Source organism: Sclerotinia sclerotiorum, genomic scaffold (assembly GCF_000146945.2).
Source record: "Sclerotinia sclerotiorum 1980 UF-70 scaffold_3 genomic scaffold, whole genome shotgun sequence".
NCBI lineage: Eukaryota > Fungi > Ascomycota > Leotiomycetes > Helotiales > Sclerotiniaceae > Sclerotinia > Sclerotinia sclerotiorum.
In genome coordinates this window covers 565978-581741 of record NW_001820833.1, presented here as the reverse complement: position 1 = coordinate 581741, position 15764 = coordinate 565978, and the positions used below count along the sequence as shown (strand labels likewise).

The window sequence follows — 15764 nt, the reverse complement described above, 5'->3', positions numbered from 1 at the left end:
GGCTGCAACTACAGCTGCAACTATAGCTGCATCTAAAGAATTCTAGAATCTAGGTACTCACCGTATATCTGTTGGAATCGTGATAGAATGGAATTCTTGTAAAAAAAAGATTATAATTAATCTTTTATGTGAAGTTAATTATGGAATCAATTTTTTTGGATATTGGATTAAATTACGATTACCTCGATAAAAATATAAAAATTCAATAATGAATTATTTTATTACTTGACATAATATAATATAATATAATATAATATAATATAATATAATATAATATAATATAATATAATATAATATAATATAATATAATATAATATAATATAATATAATATAATATAATATAATATAATATAATATAATATAATATAATATAATATAATATAATATAATATAATATAATATAATATAATATAATATAATATAATATAACGTAACTTATGGTGAACCGGGTCATATGGGGAACCGGGTCACATTTAGCCCATCACTGACTTCAAACCCCAACAAATTTTGCTATGCATACCGAATCACCTCTTACGCCTTCTCAAATTGAAGAGAAGATACAGAATGCTATTATTGCACTTCAATTGAAGGACTTTAAATCAATTAGAAAGGCTGTAGAGTATTTTGAAGTTCCTAAGTCAACTCTCATAGCTAGAGTCGCTGGAAGGAAATCATGTACTCAATCCTACGAAATGGCTCAAATTCTTTCAAACGCAGAAGAAAATACTCTTGTACGATGGATTTCACGACTTACTATCACTGGATTCCCTGCTACACCTATGTTGGTGAAGGAAATGGCCGACGAAATTCGTCTTCGACATGTTCAGGTCGCGTCATCTCGAATTCCTACCTCGACAGAAATTCCACCTATAGGCCACGAATGGATCTATAGATTCCAAAAACGATATCCAGAACTTAAAACATACTATTCACATCAATTAAAGTCTAATCGGATTAAAGAGGCAACTCCAGAGAATATTCAGGCTTGATTTGATACATTTCGTATATATCTCATTAAACGAAAGTATGAATTAGATGATATGTATAATATAGACGAAACCGGATTTGGAATTGGAAATACTCAAAGTATGTGTATTATAATCGATTCTACTCAGAAATCGAATTGGAAAGTTACAGCTGGCAAGCAAGAATGGATAATTGTATTTGAATATGTCAATACAATTGGAAAGGCTCTATCATCTATAATCATTTTCAAGGCTCAGAATACGAATTCTACATGGATTCCAAAGGACATGTCTCAAAGCTGGCAGTTTTCTACGAGTACGAATGGATAGACCTCAAATAGTCATGGATTAGAATGGCTAAAAAGGGTTTTCGAACCAGAATCCAAGAAAGTATCAGGTGACCGACCTCGATTTTTGATCATGGATGGTTATTCAAATCATATTACAGGTAGCTTTATTGTTTTCTGTATAAAGAAGGAAATCGATTTATTTATATTACCTTCTCATTGCTCTCATTTGCTTCAATCATTTGATATTGCGATATATGGGCCAATGAAACGATATTATGCTTTAGAGGTTGATCGATATTCTCGAGCTAGTGTAAAGCGAATTCAAAGAGCTGAATGGGTAGAACTCTTTCAAAATATTAGAAAAAAAGCACTGAATTCTTCTAATATTAAAGCTAATTGAAGAGGAGTTGATTTAGTACCTTTTGCCCTACAAAAAATACTCGATTCATTACCATTTAACTCCTCCCAGCAACCTTCTACTCTACAAATGAGAATGTCCAATCAAGATCTAGACTTATCTATACTCAGGAGCTTTCCTCTAGATGGGACAAAGCTAAGGCAAGCAAATCAAATCTTTAATAAAGCTTTAGCAGATAATGATTCTCTTGTATTACCAATTTGTCGATATACCAAGAGAATGACTAGGCTTGTAGAATCTCAAAATGCTGAGATAGCCCTACTTCGGAAACAGTTCGCTGATGCTCAGGAAGTAATTGAGACTCGAAAGAAGAGAACTAAAGGCAAAAGAGTCAAATTACAAGGTCAATTTGTCTTTAGTAGTGAGGAAGTACTGAAAATGGTACGTGAGGCGGAGGAAAAACCGAAGGAGAAAAAGCTACGAGGGCGACCACGTAAACGTCCAATTGAAGAATTAGAAGAGGAGACTGAAGAAGAAGAGCCAGAGAGTAGTTCAAGTGATTTAGAGTTGGAATTGGATGAATGTGTAGCTCGTAGAACAAGATCACATAGAGAGAATTGAATTTTGTGACCCGGTTCCCCATATGACCCGGTTCACCATAAGTTACGTTAATATAATATAATATAATATAATATAATATAATATAATATAATATAATATAATATAATATAATATAATATAATATAATATAATATAATATAATATAATATAATATAATATAATATAATATAATATAATATAATATAATATAATATAATATAATATAATATAATATAATATAATATAATATAATATAATATAATATAATATAATATAATATAATATAATATAATATAATATAATATAATATGTTAAAAGGAATGACCTCACACAGGGAATAGTGGGAAGCTGATAGGGCAGAACTGAGGTAATATTAGTCTAGTAGGTTAATCTCTCTTCTAAGTTCTACGGAAGTGCGAAGCTCTCTGTAAGAGAGCTTCTCAATCTAGTCCTAACAGGACTAGTGCCCTGTGCACGTGCTACGCAGGAACCATTCACTTTAACACTCCCCCATGGGTCCTGCAGTTGCACGTGGCCCTTACAACTGTAGATCAGTGATCCCCCATCCCTAGCATTTCAACAAACTTCCTGAATGCATCCTTTCCCAATGGCTTCGTCAAACCGTCCGCCACCATTTTGTCAGTGGGAATATAGCTAACCTCGAGCATTCCCTTTTCAGCTAAGTCCCGTACATGATGGTAAGCAACATCGATATGCTTAGATCGATCTGTTAATTGTGCATTCTTGACTAGAGCAATAGCCCCTTGGTTATCACCCTTCATATCGACTTTAGTCCCGTTTTCTGAAATGTAATGCCTATATCCCATATCACGAAGTACTTGTGCTAACCATTGGCCTTGTTTCGCAGCGATGGATTGTGCAACGTATTCTGATTCGGTCGTAGATGTTGAAACTGCCTTTTGTTTTCGACTCATCCAGAATACTGGCCCTCCTCCCAAAAGCGCTACTACTCCAGAGGTGCTTTTCCTATCCACAATACTACTTGCGTAATCCGCGTCTGAATACACCACAAGGTTTCGCACTCCCCCTGGTCCGAAACGTAATCTATAATTGATTGTAGTTCTCAGATATCGCATGACTCTACGAAGTTGATTCATATAGAATTCCGCTGGATCCTTCATATACTGATTGAGTTTTCCCAAACTGAATGCAATATCGGGTCTTGAATACACCATAGTGTACATTAACTCTCCAATCATACAGCAGTATTGGGCTGGGTCGGCTCGTCTGTCACCTTCCTTGGCTGGTCTCAATGCTTCATATCCTTCGATTGGTGTACTGATTAATCTGGATGATTCTTTCTTAAATCCATATTTGTTTAAGACCTTGTCAATGTATTGTGATTGGTCGATATACAGAGTGCGATTCTTTCTGTCCCGAACGATCCTCATACCTAGAAGCTTAGAATTCTCTATCTCCCCCAGGTTCTTGGCTTTGAAGTCGCTCTTAATCTGAGTATCAAACCAAAGAATATCCTCTGTATTTCGCGCTGCAACAGGTAAATCATCCACATAAAGTAATACTATCATACCTTTGCCGGGGTGTGTGAATAAACATGGATCGGCAAGGCTTTGTACAAATCCCCATACGAGGAGCCGAGACTTGATAAGATCATTCCAATCTCGGGCCGCTTGTTTCAATCCATATAGGCTCCGCAACACTTCCAGGATATGTTGTGGTTTCATATGAACCCCCTTTGGCGGGGCTAAGAATATCTTTTCCCTTAGCTTAGATTCGGTGAATGCATTCTTTATATCAAAATAGTAGGCTTCGAGGTCCTGAGAAGCTACTAATGATAGGAATGAGCGAACGGTTGCTGATTGTATAGTGGGGGCGAAAGTATCGAAATAGTCGATTCCGAATTTCTGAGTGAATCCCCGTGCAACCAATCGTGCCTTAAAGCGTTCCAAAGTACCATCAAGTTTGATCTTAGTTGTAAATACCCACTTCGTTGTGACTAAGTTATTTGTGCCATCATTGAAAACTTGACGCCAAGTTTGATTCTTTTCAAGTTCCCGGATCTCTGCATCAATGGCCTCTTTCCATTCGTCCCCATATATCGGATCGTTGATTGCCTCCTCGTAGGTCCGAGGAATGGGAATATCCTTTGCCATTGTATGTGAGATGATTGTACTTGATACAAAAGCATAATCGTTAGCTTGCTCCTTGGTGAAAAATTCCTCGCCAGGTTCCAACTCGCTGATCATAGCTAGAAAAGCCCGAAGTCTCTTTGCTTCAGAGAAATCTGCTTCATTATCTTGTTCTCTAGTTCTTTTCCTTGTCATTGGTGCAACATATGTATCCATTGCTATAGTATCGTCCTCAGGTTCCGGAGGTATCGAGGTAACATTCGATGGGATTTCCATCTGAGGAATGATCACTTGTGGTATAGTTGCAGAGCATGGGTTTTCTGATTTGGTATACCCTTTGGGTCCTGGGTTGCTACTGCCCGTTGCTATATTCAATGGTGTAGGCCATAAGTTTGATCCCTTTGGCCTTCCAACTGGGCGTCTGTCTGGTAGCTCATTCGATGTTCCCTGCCCTTCAATAAAATCTCCCCCTGAAACACGAGTTCGTAGTTTCAAATCGATCTTTCCTCCTGGTGATCCCTCGAAGAAAGTACAATTACTTGTCTTGATTACTGCATGCATATCAGGTGCATACACATACAATTGCTTCGTTGTATACTCATCATATCCCACGAATACGGCAATCCTTGCTCTATCAACTAGTTTATCGCGTCGTTCACCATTTGGGTGCGACTTTGGATCGATATGTGAGTAACACTTTGATCCCCACATCTTAAGGTGGTCTATCGATGGAATAGTTCCAGTCCATGCTTCATATGGAGAAATCTGTTTCTTGATCGCCTTGTTACTGATAATGCGTTGCTCATCCAATGGAAACTCTCCTCGCCCTTGTCGTACCTCGAATTCGTCAATCCACGGACCAATACATGTTCTGTTCCTCATATACACATCAGCCTGAGCCGTATAACTCCAGAATTCCATCGGTATAGCTGAGTCCTTCAGCATAGCGCGAACATTCATTTGGGTGGTAAGAATTGCTCGTTCCGCAGTTCCATTCTGATTCGAGGAGTATGTACATGTCGATTGACGCTGGGTGCCGATGGTATCTTGCCACTGCTGTAGTATCTTTTCAATTTCAGGGGCATTATCAGTACGAGTAGCCAATATATTGTAACCAGATTCTTTTTCCACACGAAGTCTCCATTTCTCCAATTCATCGATAATATCGTTCTTTCTCTCTAAGGGTATTACCCATACCTTCCTAGTCCAGCTGTCGATGATTTCCGCAAGGTATCGCTTTCTCTTGAATGATGCTGGAAAGGGACCTGTAATATCAAGTGAGATTAAGGCTAATGGCTGTTTCTTATGCTCCCCCAGAACACTACTATAGTGCTTCTTCATCTTCGTTACTGCACATACTTCACAAGGTTCTAGTTCTGTAGGCAATCGAATTTCTTTCTCAAGGGTAGTCACCAAATGTAACTTGCCTAGCACGCCACTGCCCATATGATCGAAGCGTCGATGCCAAAGCCAGTATCGGTTTGCTCTGTTCTTTCGTTGAACTTCCACTTGATCAGGTTTCACTTCATTATACACAATATCATTGACGTCAGCTGGAAGCTCCTCTTCAGTTGCCGGGAATGCTGTATCCGGTATATCCTCATTTGTATCGGATATCATATATATGCCATGGTAGTTGTCTGCAGAAAGTATAACCTTCTTGTCTTTATGGAAATACATCCTCCCATCATCGAATGCTCCAACCGCACTGTGGTCCTTGCAAAATTTCCTTGCCGATAACAGACTAACGCCTAACTTCGGAACATATAGAACGTTTAGTTTGTATATCTTGTTCTTCCATTTGATCTCTGCCACACCATATTCCTTCGCAACCAATCTACCTCCCCCAACTTTGATCGAACGGGGCTCTCGAAGAGGTTTTAGGCTAGAGAGAAGTTGTAATTGGTCAGTCATGTGTGCGGATGCTCCAGTATCGGCAAGCCATGTGCTAGCGGTGCCATGGAATGAAATATGCGCGAACTCACTTGTGAGATCTCCGATACTTTCCTCAGGTGATTCAGTGCCAGCAACATAAGCACGATCGCGTCCTGGGCGAAATGATGATTTTGGTGGAGCGGTCTCGCGTGAAGGGCTTGGAGAATCACTGCTTCTCCAATTTGGTGATTTCCGACCGGATGTTGGTGGGGGTAATCCTTTCTTCTTGGCCAGAAGCTTTGCGATCTCTCCACGAAGTGGGCAGTCTCTCGCAATGTGGCCATTTGTATCACATGTGTAGCATTTAAGGCTTCTGTTAGAGCTAGTACTGCGAGGTCTCTGTTTATCGTTGCTATAGCGACGGTTGCGTCCACGATCTCTTCCTTGATATGCAACCATAGCCATAGTGGTATCGCCATCCTGATCTACTTCACGTGTTTTGGAAGCCTTGCGTAACGTCGCATTTTCATCCACAGCTCGTAATCTATCGAATTTCTGCTCGAAGGTGAGGACCTGCGCATCAATAGCTTCAATAGTGACATCAAATCGATCGGGCAATCCTGCAATAAAGTATTCTAACACCACATCCTTTGTAAGAAGATCCTTTTGTTTTTCATCGCCCTCAACAACTTGCTTTCTGAGTGTATAAATCTCAATCCATCCATCCTCGATTGATGTACCTGGTTGCAATTTAAATGTAGTAAGTCGACCCATTTTGTTCCTAATGTCTTGAGGTGTGATACGTGTATACTTATTCTTGAGTTTCTTCCACTTGTCGCTGAACTCCGGGATTTCTTCGATTAAGTCGTTATCCATATCACCAATGTTTTGTATTACAAAGCGCTCAGCTCCTGATTGAGCCTTCACCATCTTGAATTCCGCATCGTCTTGAATACTTGTATCCAAACCTTGAACCGTTGCCTTAGCCTCCGCCATAGTATGATCTAACGCATATCCCCAACCTTTTTCCTTGATGTAAAGCTCGGATACTTTGAACCACTTTCGCCAGTTCTCACGGTTAAGCTGTGCGATCGCTGGTTTCTTGATCTTTTCGTGGTCTTCCATGTTGATTGTTGTATTGAAAAGATTTTGCGTGCTCAGAAATTTCTCCAGAGTTTTCTTCAGTGCAGAAGATATTTATTTCGAGAGGTGGTGATAGGTTGTATTGTTTTATTGTTGTGTGAATTGGTCGAATATTCGAAATTGACCAAATTGACCAAATTGACTAAATTGACCAAATTGACCAAATTGACCAAATTGACTAAATTGACCAAATTGACCAAATTGACCAAATTGACCAAATTAGTACTATAATGCGAATTGGTCGAACGTATCGTATTCGCAGTTTGATTGTTTTGTAATGTGTAGTATAGTGCCCGCGCACTCTTCAACTTCGCAAGTTGGTATTCCGTATATAGCACTACGTGCTCTTCAGCTTCCTAAGCCGGTATCGTATGGTTTTCTTTCGCAGTCGGAGACCTTCTCCTGGGGGCGGGGAGCACCTTGCTACAACCCTCTTTCATTGGTTTTCTTTCGCAGTCGGAGACCTTCTCCTGGGGCGGGTGAGCACCTTGCTACAAACCCTCTTTCGCAGTCGCCTCAAACCTCAGTCTTTTCTATCGTGCGAACCCGGGCTCATAACCTGTTAAAAGGAATGACCTCACACAGGGAATAGTGGGAAGCTGATAGGGCAGAACTGAGGTAATATTAGTCTAGTAGGTTAATCTCTCTTCTAAGTTCTACGGAAGTGCGAAGCTCTCTGTAAGAGAGCTTCTCAATCTAGTCCTAACAGGACTAGTGCCCTGTGCACGTGCTACGCAGGAACCATTCACTTTAACATAATATAATATAATATAATATAATATAATATAATATAATATAATATAATATAATATAATATAATATAATATAATATAATATAATATAATATAATATAATATAATATAATATAATATAATATAATATAATATAATATAATATAATATAATATAATATAATATAATATAATATAATATAATATAATATAATATAATATAATATAATATAATATAATATAATATAATATAATATAATAAAAATCAAAAAGAGATAAGGATTTATTAATTTTGATATATGTTAAAAGGAATGACCTCACACAGGGAATAGTGGGAAGCTGATAGGGCAGAACTGAGGTAATATTGGTCTTGTAGGTTAATCTCTCTTCTAAGTTCTACGGAAGTGCGAAGCTCTCTGTAAGAGAGCTTCTCAATCTAGTCCTAACAGGACTAGTGCCCTGTGCACGTGCTACGCAGGAACCATTCACTTTAACAATATAGCTTATTTAATAATTATATAATGAGTAGTTTTGAAGTGTTTTTGTCTTCTTATTTAAGATTTTGAGATTGAGAAAGAACTTTTAAATGTTTAAGATTATATACTTGGGGAGTTGAATTTTATCATAACAATAGAACAGATAGAATTGAATATTAGACATGGTATGGTAATAGTAGAAATGAGATGATAGATCTATTTGTTCTCCGTGTAACGGAGATTATGCCATCATCATCGACTGACTTAGTGGCAAGAGACATATGCGATCACGCCATCTATGATTGTGTAGAAGGGGAAACGACGCGGAGTAGTATTTTATTTCACATTTGTATCGCTTGTTCACTCATAGCACTATTATTGTAGATATAAGTCCAGTGTCCAACAATCCACACATCTCCAAACCACCTGTATCATCACAAACCGAAACCGAAACATATTCTATTTATAAATTGTCCAGACTGCCACGTTCGATATTGAAAGAGTGATGGAGATTCTCCTCATAATACAAGCCGGAGGGCCAAGTCTCGAATGCTGTCTGAGTAGATATTTAATATCAGGTGTGATTAAAGTAACATATGTCGCGTTAATGCATATTGTACAACAGACAGAGCCTTGTTTGCATTTCCGATGAAAGACGGCTGTCAAAGCTTGAATACCTTCCAATTGCCAACACCCATACGACCAAGGATACCTCCAAGTTCTCCTTGTTCTTGTCTCCCACTCCACCACTTCTTTGGTCCAGCGAAATGGTTTATGAAACCTTCAGGTCCCGATACGAAAAGTAACTTTGAGTTACTTTCAGCTGTGATTGATCCATACATTTTGGCAGAACTGGGATTTATGGCTTGTGATATCATCTTCTGATCAATGAATGTTCCCTCGTCATCCACGACATAATTCACTTGAAGGTTTTCTGGATATTTTTGCTGGATCTTTTGCAATTGCTGCACAATCAGACCAGTACCGTCAAATGTGAGTGCATCCGATCTCGAAACCGGTTTATACATCTTTCCCCCAACGCATTCTTCCCTTCTCCTATTTGCCCATATTATACGAACCCGTGGTCGTTTGTCATCCGATTTCCGCGCTTCCAGTAAGGTATGAACAACCTGCATAGCAGGAGCAATTCCTGTTCCACCCGCCAAAAAGACAACCTCTTCCACATCCTGTGGCAATTCAAATTCAACATGAGGACCTCGAAGCTCAACCTCGGAATTAGCCTGCAATCCAAACAGATAATTCGACATTTCACCATTTGGCTCTTTTCGAATCAAGAAACGAAGATCTCCCGTCGTGGTGTTTTCATTGGGTGGCAACGGTGTATATGATCGTGCAATTTGCAACAATGGTTGCTTGAACTCCACTGACCAGAGACCATTTTCCCAATATCCCGCATAAGGATCCGACTGGACAGTTATCTTGGGTCTGATCGTCAAAAGCTTACTTGTCGATGAGACATTTTCCTCGGAAATTATAGTAAACTTTGTGAACCGAGGAGAGTCAAATGGACTCGAAGAAATCTTCTGACTTGATTCTGTCTCCAAATTATACAAAATGGTTCCTATGGTTCCTAAGAAAACAAATTCAGATATTAATATTTTCGCTCTAGACGACCTTTGTTTTTCTGCATTATCTAGCCATAAGAGTATTTCTGTCCTTGGAATTGGAAAAGCAAAGAGATAATATGCGGCGAAATATTGAGGCTTCCCAGGTGGCGGTGCTTTTCCGATCGTCCTCAATGAATTTTTTGGAGGGGTTGAACCAAAGTACATAAAATGACGTCGAAATACGTGTGCGGGAAGACATTTCGCGATGTGTGATGGAGTCCTATAACCAGACCAATGCTTTGGCGAAAGTCGTGCCGCAACAGGAAAGAGATTTTGCCCTCGCATCGGGAGAAGTTAAGGATGTCAAAAGAAGATGTTTATCATTGAAGTAAGTTGTCGATGGCTCCGAGCCTAAGCCTAGTTGGGCGATATTGAGTCCAGAGCTTCCTAAGGCGGTGACCTAATTTGGTTAGATCACTCAGCTGACCAATGATATCTTAAGGCCGAAAGCGGCGAAGAAAAAATTGGAAGCTTTATGAGTTAAAAATTATTGCTCGACTGCCTCCCATCCCCCATCCCCTATATCAATTCTGCCGGGGGTCCATTCATTCCATTAGCAGGGCTCTAGCTACTAACTATATTTCAAACCATTTCAAATGATTCTCATCATCTTAGAATATCGTACGGTCATTATTTGATCGCGGTCCAGCCCATTTGCGAAGCAACTACCATCAATTTACCTATCATTAAGATCAAATCCCGTGGTAATATATATACATGAAATAACTGAACATCCTCTAACCGATCCGGGATATTAACCGCCGAGATTCTAACCAACTGGGTATCTATCTCTCTGTCCCGGGGAAATCTCAGGTACAAGGCGTTTCTGGCTTCTGACTGTTCAAAGGCACATCAAATCATACAATTCATATTATCAATCAGCCTGAATTCTCCTATTTCCGCTTTCCTATCTATTTCACGGGCGTCGAACTCCCCAACAACTCATAGGATATATCGTTTCCATGCAATTCGCCTCTCTGCTGATTCACCGTTGTAGAGGGAGCTTCTGAAATATACGAAGGGTCGTTGTATCGTCGGCCATCATTAAACTTCTCAAAATATTCCGTCGGTGCTTCATTCCCCACAATAGAAAGAGGTTGTGATATTTGAGAGCGTTTTCGTAGCCGTCTAAAGAAAAGAAAAGCGATCGCACCTATGAGGAGGACACCAAGGGCAACTCCTATTCCTATCCCAGCCTTAGCGCCCGTGCTTAAACCAGTGCTCGATGATGTTGATGAGGTTGATGTTGATTGTGGCGCTGATGATGTGCTTGAAGATGACGTTGCGGAGACGAGAGTTTTAGATACACTTGCAATTGGTGATGCAGTTGAAGAGGATGTAGAAGATGAAGTTGTACTTGATTCCCATGTAGGATCGTCCGAAGCTCTTTCTATGATTATACCATACGCCGCCACGTTGTTAACTCCGGATGTGACAGCTATTCTCGTGCTGGCGTATATCACTGGATAAGATGTAGTGCTCGCCGCAGTGACAGTATCGAATAGGACGCTATTGATGGATAATGTTGCATCTTCCGTAAAATAGGATGTACAACCATAAATTTGATCTGAAGGTCTATCCGCAAAACATGTATAACCTCTGTCAATTTTTGTCAGCCTCCAATGATCGATTGCGTTTTGAAGCCCACTACATACGTAGGACAACAGGTCGCTACAGTTTTGGTAGCACTCAAACCTGTGGAGAATGACGAGCACGCGGCGCTGTATCCAGTAGGGCAAATCCCTGGGGAATAATAATCTAATATATGTGTTAGCGTGCTTAATTCATCAATACAAAGTCATAGTATTTTCCTCATGAGGATATCCATAAAATGTCCAAATAAGCCTAAAACCCTGAGCAGTAGACTTCAAGCAATATGGTCGTTTTTGCGATTGACAATCAAAGAAAGGAAGAACAAGATTCAAAATAAGCTCATGTCCTTACATGCTGTTTCACGGTTGAACCCGCTCGGCATACAAGTCGTGCTCCCAGTACCAATACCACCAAATGCCAGCCAGTGATTGAGTCGATTTTGGGCCCAGAAAATCTGACTACAATCTGAGCCCAAAGGTGTATATGTCGTAGTCAATGGGCCCACCAAATGGCTCGGAGCTGAAGTTATAGATGTAGTCAAGGCACCTGTAGTTGTCGACATCTTGCTCAGAACTGTGACCGCCACGTAGTTAAATTCACAAGGTTCAAATCTTCAAAAGTAATTGTTGGAAAACCATCTTGAAAACCACGGCGGCAGTGCCGTTCGTTTTGTTGTACAATTAATATACCATAAATTATTAGCTCTCACCCCTCCACTCTTGATTCTGTCAGCAACGGCTGTCACAGATCCACCGCCTCCACTTTACTAGGCTCAGAGCAAGCGCGTCAACAGGGGATAGCGATTGTATTGGCGCTCTGGCACATGGAAGACCAGGGTCGCTATCACACCTTGCCATAATTTGCGCATTGGAGAGAATAGCGAAAGCAAATGGGTGTGCGGCTCTTATGTGGTTAATCTCACTGTAAATGTGTGTAAAAATCCACGATCGAGCTGATCATCGTTCAAGAGATGCCGTAAGCAACAACTTAATTCAGCCCATGAATCCTGAGGCCCATGTGAAGACCCATGCAGACGCATGTCAGCACTAGCTGACCAGGTCGATTTTTTACTCCGTAGATTTGCAGGCATCGGGTATAGAATAAGGTACATCGTGATGAAGAGCTACAACCAATAATTTAATGTGTATACGATTTCGATAAATAGAATCATTACGCGTTTCCTAGACCTCTCACTTTGACATAATTGCCTCAAAGGCACTGCCTGATTGTACTCAAGCTTATGAGTCGGGGTTGCTAAGTGATCGGTGTTTTGGCAAGGAGAATCGGACACGCCACCAGTATATAAGGCATTCAGCTTGAGGCAGCAAAGCAATGTCCATCTTTCCATTTATCGACTTTGTTTTATCGGAGAAGTTTGAAAGCAAGTGTGAAGGCGACGAAGAATGAATGAGTTCATGGACGGGGATTTCACTTGGTTGTGGTAATTATATACTCGGGTCGGGTAGTCTTTGGAGAGGACCGGGCCCAAGCTTTTATAATTCCTATCAACAAAAATCAACCTTTTGGAAAATATATATTAATTTAATTTTTCAATGTTTTAATTTAAACTTTGATACAGATATAGATATAGATATTAATACTTATTTAGTTAATAATTATATATTAATTGAAAATTATAAAATTAAAATTATATTATCTCAGTACGCCGGTCTGCCCCCCCGAGTTTAGCGGCCACCGCATCAGGCAAGGTGCGTGCACGGGCCGGCCGCCGCTTTCAACAGCTATAAAAGTTCGCGCTCCCCTCTCCTCAACCATCTTCTTCTCCAACCCTCTCCTAACACCCCTCTCTCGGCCGCGTCATACGCCATCGATTCCTCTACTGAGGTCCACTCAGTATGCCTCATCATAGCTGAAGAGCCTTGATAGTACAGCCGGTTTCACGCCAAACCCCTCGATCTTCCTCGATCTGCTACTCTGGAATCGATGCTTGTGACTATTGCGATGGCGATCATTGCTCTAGATGCCATCGCATTGCCCGAGATACGAGCGTGAGCCCAACTCGCTGCCCTCGCCTCCTTCGTTTTATTGCTACATTATCCCAATCCTTACAGCAATACCTGCTCGATGACCGCGACAGGGGAGACTTGCCCTTAGCATCATCTCTATACGACATGACCTGGCCAATGGAAGAAATGCCTCACGACGACGTGGTCAGCTTCCGTCTGATTGCGCTGTTATATTGTACGCTGGGGTAGGGATTTCGATGAGCCCCTGAGGTCGGTATACGCTGTATACTTGCATTTAGGCTGATCTGTAACGAGAAGGACCGATTTCTGCCAGATATGGCTATGGCAGATAACGATCTATATGAAAATGGCAATATCGCAGGCTCTTCTGGGCATCCTACAGACCGGATACGAAACGCCGGCGTTGACAGAATCGATCATAAGCCGGCAGGTTAATATGGAAGATAGATCATATGATCTCGCAAGGAGCCCTATCCGCAGTCCTTGTATATTGGAAGGATGGATCTTGTGATTGAGGTTGTACCGAGGACCAATTGGCTCAGGGTGCTGCTCACAGCAGGACTTCCGCGGTGCTAGAATAGGCGCAGCATGATCTACGCTACGGGGTCTCATTCTGCAAAGGGAAGATCGTTCGGGCTCAGCTATACGGGAGATGTCCGTAAGCTGAGGTGTCTTCCTACACCGACCACCTCCAATCTCCCCTTACATCGGTCTCGTCGCAGCTGAAACTTTCGACAGCATTGCCTCTCTCAAATCACAAATCTCGATTTCGATTTGTAGCTAATTGCAAAAATGCCTCGCTGTGATATGGGGTACTCCTGCTGGGTCATTACACTAGGGATAGCTTACGTGCTGAGGGAAGGATCGTAGTAAGTTTCTGCATGGCGAAATGATGATGTATGTAGTCTGTCTTTGACTGGGGCTGATTTGTGATGAGAGCAGCCTACATTTACTATACACTGCAATCTCCTGAGTATCGACGACGAAACGCTGGCGGTTCGAGGCCTGGGTCGCTTCATGGGTATCTACAAGGGACAGATCGTATGACCTCGGAACAAGCTCTATTCGGGGCTGTGGTCATATCAGAAGGATAGACCTCATATTGAGCTAGAAAGGATCATCAGCTCAATATCCTACTATTGATAGGATATTGTATTGGCATCAGAATGGATATATGATTATCTGAAGCTGTATAGTCTTGTTTCTATAAAGAGAAGGTTCTATTTATATACTGAACAGATTAGAAGAGGATATTGGAAATATATACTCTGTTATCGATGATCGCGAAATAACACCGAGATTGGTCAATTGTGAATATATGGAGTGGGAATCTACAAGATAAGCGTATTCTATATTGAGAATATAAGGTTAATGATATTAGTTTGGTGACGTTAAGGATACGTCTTGTGCGAGGGGGTCTGTGTCGGGACCGAGGTGTTTGTATATTGAGAGTGCGCGAAAGCTTGTAGAGAGCAGCTCTCCCAGCTATCAGAATCAAGCTACGATTACGAATTCGACAAATATTGATTTCTCGGAATGGCAATCAACCAAACAATTTTAATAGCACGAGCCAAAGTACACGCCGAGGCCCACGACAAAGTCCAATTTACCTTCTTACCCATTGCATCCCCCTCGACTATACTCTTGATAGCACTAGTGACAAGTGGGCTTGTCTCGGTCTTTCCTGGCCCCTCACCATGCATTGCCCAATCGCAAAAATGCCCCACAATAATGATGTACCTGCTTGGTTGCTCAGCTGTGTTGCGAATCGCTTCAGCGTAAAGCAAAAGAATTCGGGCAAGCTTTCCGTATTACAAGACGAGTGATATGCGGTATATGCTTTGACTTGGGCTGATTTATGATGAGATAGACTGATCGTTATCATAGACCCTGCAGTCTATTGTGGACTTCAAACAGACGGCCAGACGCTGCAAGCATTTAAACTGTATATTGGTGATTACAAGAGGCGTGGTAGGAAATAGAAGTAGATTATGGACACGATATACT

General features: G+C 40.8%; 8 protein-coding genes across 8 annotated transcripts; 5 read left to right on the top strand and 3 right to left on the bottom strand.

The window, feature by feature from the left end:
- Positions 1-692: 692 nt before the first annotated feature.
- On the top strand, positions 693-989 carry SS1G_02325 (hypothetical protein; the record flags this gene model as incomplete). Its single annotated transcript, XM_001596059.1, has 1 exon — positions 693-989. The coding sequence occupies one exon, from the start codon at positions 693-695 to the stop codon at positions 987-989; it is 297 nt and encodes a 98-aa protein (XP_001596109.1).
- Positions 990-1892: 903 nt separating this feature from the next.
- On the top strand, positions 1893-2234 carry SS1G_02324 (hypothetical protein; the record flags this gene model as incomplete). Its single annotated transcript, XM_001596058.1, has 1 exon — positions 1893-2234. The coding sequence occupies one exon, from the start codon at positions 1893-1895 to the stop codon at positions 2232-2234; it is 342 nt and encodes a 113-aa protein (XP_001596108.1).
- A 530-nt stretch (positions 2235-2764) lies between these two features.
- SS1G_02323 (hypothetical protein) lies at positions 2765-7324 on the bottom strand (the record flags this gene model as incomplete). The annotated part of the gene is made up of 1 exon (XM_001596057.1): positions 2765-7324. One exon carries the CDS (start codon positions 7322-7324, stop codon positions 2765-2767), a length of 4560 nt encoding a protein of 1519 aa, XP_001596107.1.
- A 1886-nt stretch (positions 7325-9210) lies between these two features.
- Positions 9211-10028, bottom strand: SS1G_02322 (hypothetical protein; the record flags this gene model as incomplete). Its single annotated transcript, XM_001596056.1, has 2 exons — positions 9211-9975; positions 10014-10028. The coding sequence occupies 2 exons, from the start codon at positions 10026-10028 to the stop codon at positions 9211-9213; spliced, it is 780 nt and encodes a 259-aa protein (XP_001596106.1).
- Positions 10029-10388: 360 nt separating this feature from the next.
- Positions 10389-10655, top strand: SS1G_02321 (predicted protein; the record flags this gene model as incomplete). Its single annotated transcript, XM_001596055.1, has 2 exons — positions 10389-10504; positions 10619-10655. 2 exons carry the CDS (start codon positions 10389-10391, stop codon positions 10653-10655), a joined length of 153 nt encoding a protein of 50 aa, XP_001596105.1.
- Positions 10656-11087: 432 nt separating this feature from the next.
- On the bottom strand, positions 11088-12331 carry SS1G_02320 (predicted protein; the record flags this gene model as incomplete). Its single annotated transcript, XM_001596054.1, has 3 exons — positions 11088-11775; positions 11832-11934; positions 12121-12331. The coding sequence occupies 3 exons, from the start codon at positions 12329-12331 to the stop codon at positions 11088-11090; spliced, it is 1002 nt and encodes a 333-aa protein (XP_001596104.1).
- Positions 12332-13101: 770 nt separating this feature from the next.
- SS1G_02319 (predicted protein) lies at positions 13102-14338 on the top strand (the record flags this gene model as incomplete). Its single annotated transcript, XM_001596053.1, has 5 exons — positions 13102-13154; positions 13432-13478; positions 13657-13981; positions 14036-14187; positions 14274-14338. 5 exons carry the CDS (start codon positions 13102-13104, stop codon positions 14336-14338), a joined length of 642 nt encoding a protein of 213 aa, XP_001596103.1.
- A 7-nt stretch (positions 14339-14345) lies between these two features.
- SS1G_02318 (predicted protein) lies at positions 14346-15583 on the top strand (the record flags this gene model as incomplete). The annotated part of the gene is made up of 3 exons (XM_001596052.1): positions 14346-14415; positions 15002-15080; positions 15334-15583. The coding sequence occupies 3 exons, from the start codon at positions 14346-14348 to the stop codon at positions 15581-15583; spliced, it is 399 nt and encodes a 132-aa protein (XP_001596102.1).
- Positions 15584-15764: the final 181 nt, after the last annotated feature.